This window comes from Lissotriton vulgaris, chromosome 8 (assembly GCF_964263255.1).
Source record: "Lissotriton vulgaris chromosome 8, aLisVul1.2, whole genome shotgun sequence".
Classification (NCBI taxonomy): domain Eukaryota; kingdom Metazoa; phylum Chordata; class Amphibia; order Caudata; family Salamandridae; genus Lissotriton; species Lissotriton vulgaris.
The window spans coordinates 1,527,985,902-1,527,989,319 of record NC_141696.1 but is presented as its reverse complement, the minus strand read 5'-3'; the positions used below and the strand labels follow the sequence as shown (position 1 = coordinate 1,527,989,319).

The 3,418-nt window shown below is 43.1% G+C and overlaps 1 protein-coding gene across 1 annotated transcript; it reads right to left on the bottom strand.

The window, feature by feature from the left end:
- Positions 1 to 231: 231 nt before the first annotated feature.
- Positions 232 to 3,166, bottom strand: LOC147699096 (uncharacterized). The gene is made up of 2 exons (XM_086936301.1): positions 3,049 to 3,166; positions 232 to 1,280 (listed from the first exon to the last, which is right to left on the bottom strand). The coding sequence occupies exons 1-2, from the start codon at positions 3,164 to 3,166 to the stop codon at positions 232 to 234; spliced, it is 1,167 nt and encodes a 388-aa protein (XP_086792427.1).
- Positions 3,167 to 3,418: the final 252 nt, after the last annotated feature.

Below are 3,418 nucleotides of genomic sequence, written 5' to 3'. Positions count from 1 at the left end.
TTAATTCACACACATGGACTTCCATGCACCTCTTAAACATAGTTCCTTGGATATCACATTTGCTGCACTGGAAAGGTTGCACTGCTTTGTGGAGTCGCAGTTGGCAATCGTAGAGTTATATTTATTGTAAAGTGCTTTCATACTCAGTGCAGGGAGAGGAGCTAACCTTGGAGTGGGCACTTAAAAGATGTAAAAGATCACTCTTTTGGTCAAAACATTTTTCATTACAGTTCAGGAAGATAATTTTACTTCTGCGTGAATTCTCCGGTGATTTTGAAAAGCTTTCTTCTGAGTAAACAACTTCTTGCACTCAGCACACGAAAAAGGCTTCCATCCTGTGTGCATACGCAGGTGACTTTGAAGATGCACATTTTGACTAAAGCTCTTATTGCACTCGGTGCAGGTAAACGGCTTTACCCCTGTGTGAATTCTCAAGTGACGTTTCAGATCATTCTGTTGAGTAAAGCTCCTCCCACACTCGGTGCAGGAAAAAGGTTTCACTCCTGCATGAATTCTCAAGTGACGTAGAAGTGTAGCCTGCTGAGAAAAGCTCTTTTGACACTCACTGCAGGTAAAAGGCTTCTCGCCTGTGTGGGTTCTATGATGGTTTTCAAGACACAACTTTGTAGTAAAACACCTGGTACACTCTGTGCATAGAAAAGGCTTCAATCCTGTATGAAGTCTTTGGTGACACTGAAGATTTGCCTTTTGAGTAAAGCTCTTCTCACACTCACTGCAGGGAAAGGGCCTCTCACCTGTGTGAATCCTTAAATGACGCTGGAGACCTTCCATTTGGATAAACTTTTTATTACATTCAGTACATGAAAAGGGTTTTACTCCTGTGTGGATTCTCAAGTGACGCTGAAGTGCTGACTTTTCATTAAAGGTCTTTTCACATTCGCTGCACCAAAAGGGTTTCAGACCTGTGTGAATTCTTAGGTGACGCTGTAGCGCTGACTTTTCATAAAAGGGCTTTTCACATTCGCTGCACCAAAAGGGGTTCTTCTCTGTGTGGCGTCTCTGGTAATGCTGAATATTCCAAAGGTAAGTAAATTTCTCCTCACACTCAGTAGCAGAAAATGGCTTTATATCTACGTGGATTTTAGGACCACATTCATTACTAGAAAAGCTGCTCTCACATTCTGTGCAGGAATGAAGCCTCTTCTCTGTGTGTGTTCTATAGTATGAATCAAAAGTATACTTTCGAGTATAGACATCCTTGGAGTCAGCAAATGTGGGTGATATGTTCCCATTTAGTCTTACTTTCTCCAATTTGTTTTCTGTTGAACAAAATGAAAAGTAAAAGAATTAATAAAAATCAGGCCGAATTAAAATACATTAATGTTAAATTGGCACAGTTTTAAATTCCGGCAAACAGCAAATCTCGGATTGGCAAACCACCCCTTGGGAGGCAGGTGTCAAACCACCCCGCATCAAGCAAATGTTTGACACTTGTATGCTATCACAGAACTAAACACCACTGCCTTCCAGCAGGAACATTTGACACGTTCAGTCAATCAAGAAAAAGACAATGGTTAAGCAGTCAGTAACCTAAATGAGTATCAGATGAAACCTACCCTTGATTGAAAATTGTTGAGCAATTGTGCAGGCAATAGTTATGTAATACTGTGAGAGATGTCACACAGTTTAGTGACAGGGAAGCAACAGCTATTCAGAAAGTAGGATTTGAAAACTATCAAGGTGTTGAACACATGAAGGTGACGGCTCAATCTCAGAGCTATGCAGAAAAGACCTGCCACCGGAGAAGAATACCGATTGAGAAACCATGCTATGTGGACCTGGGATCCATATGTTTTTGTGAGCACTATACAAAAACACAATTATAAACCTTCTCTCCAGCATCACACACAAAAGACACATCTTACACAAGGAAAAGAGAGAAAAGCACATGGAAGTTGCTAGGAAGAAGTGATCACCTAAAATGTCCTTACTTCGAGTTGTGAATTAAATGGACAGGTGCCAGTCTGTTTAGCACCAGACCTAGCTCTAACTACAAACCTTTATTGCTAAAATGCATGTGTTAGACCTGGCAGTCTTAGGATGGCCTTTCCCCAAACCTTTTGCCTTCCTCCCCCATTTTGGTTTGCTGCTCTTGTGTTTGCTGGCCTAAGGACTCTGCTCAATTTACCACTACTAACAGTTCTAGAGTGCTTGTGTTCTCTCCTTCAAACATGACAGAATTGGCTTATACCAAGTTGGCATCTTTAATTTACTTGTAATACCCTGGTAAAGTGGTGCTACATGTGCCCAGGACTTGTAAAGTAAATGCTACTAGTAGGCCTGCATCACCGATTGTGCTGCTCACTTAAGTAGCCCTTTAAACATGTCTCAGGCCATTTTGACCCGGCAACAAACCTTCCCTTTTAATAAATATAATTCACCCCTAGGGTAGGCCCTGGACAGCCCAAGGGGCAGGGTGCAGTGTATTAAAAAGGTAGGGCAAGAATTTTTAAGTTTCACATGCCCTGGTAGTGAACAACCCTTAAAATTGTATTTCACTATTGCCAGGTTTAACTCTCTCATAGGATAACATTGGAGTTACCTTATTACATTTAATAAGCTGTAACTTCTAAATTGGAACAGGTACCCGGTTAATGTTTGGTGCCTTTGGAATTGTAATGAAAAATCCGAACTTAAAGTGAAGTCGAATTTTTAATCACAATTTTGAAAATGCCACTTTCAGAGAGTTAGCATAATCTTGCCTTAGTCATTTGGTGACGGCAACCTGTCTCTGGTGCCCATGACTGGGCACAGTTGACTGTTGGGCTTTTTGAATTCCTCCTAGACAGCCCCACACAATCGGGAGCGTAGGTGTGACTGGTTGGGCCATCACTGGCAGGGTGGCAGGAAGGAGATGGACCAAGCCCTACTTACACTTGAATAGGCTGTGTCATGTCTCTACACATAGGGCTGCACCCCCCCCCCCCTGTAGTTAGTCTGGAGCCAGGGCCAAGAAGGTAGAACAACTGCAAGGGTAATTTACTTTGAGTGAGGTCTCACTGAAAGTAATTGTAAGACCTGCCTTGCCTGTAGATTTTCTGACAGGCAATGACCTGGAGCACACTATCAGGAGGGAGGTAGAGCTGAGTTCACACTTGCAGATGTTGGGATTGTCTGAATGGGTCTGTATGACCACAAGGTCCATGGCTTCCCAGGAGGGGAGTCAGGGATGCCTGGAGCCAGGAACAATGACCCAGGCAGCTGCTAAGAAAAGTAGGGACAAGGGTCACAATCAGCAAGCCTCTGAAGTTCCCCCAGTCCAGGATGACAGGGTATCTGAAGAAGATGCTCCTGAGCCATACGGCAAGGACATTACATTCCTTGGAGACTAGCTTCAGCTAGTTGGTTGCTAAATTGAGGGTGGGCCCACGAACACCGTAATTCAGAGTTCCCTACT

Coding starts and splice junctions, on each gene's coding strand:
- LOC147699096 (XM_086936301.1), bottom strand. CDS start 3,166: ATGGACCTTGTGGTCATACAGACCCATTCAGACAATCCCAACATCTGC. Junction 1,281..3,048: donor GCCTGTCAGAAAATCTACAG/GCAAGGCAGGTC, acceptor TTTGTTCAACAG/AAAACAAATTGGAGAAAGTA.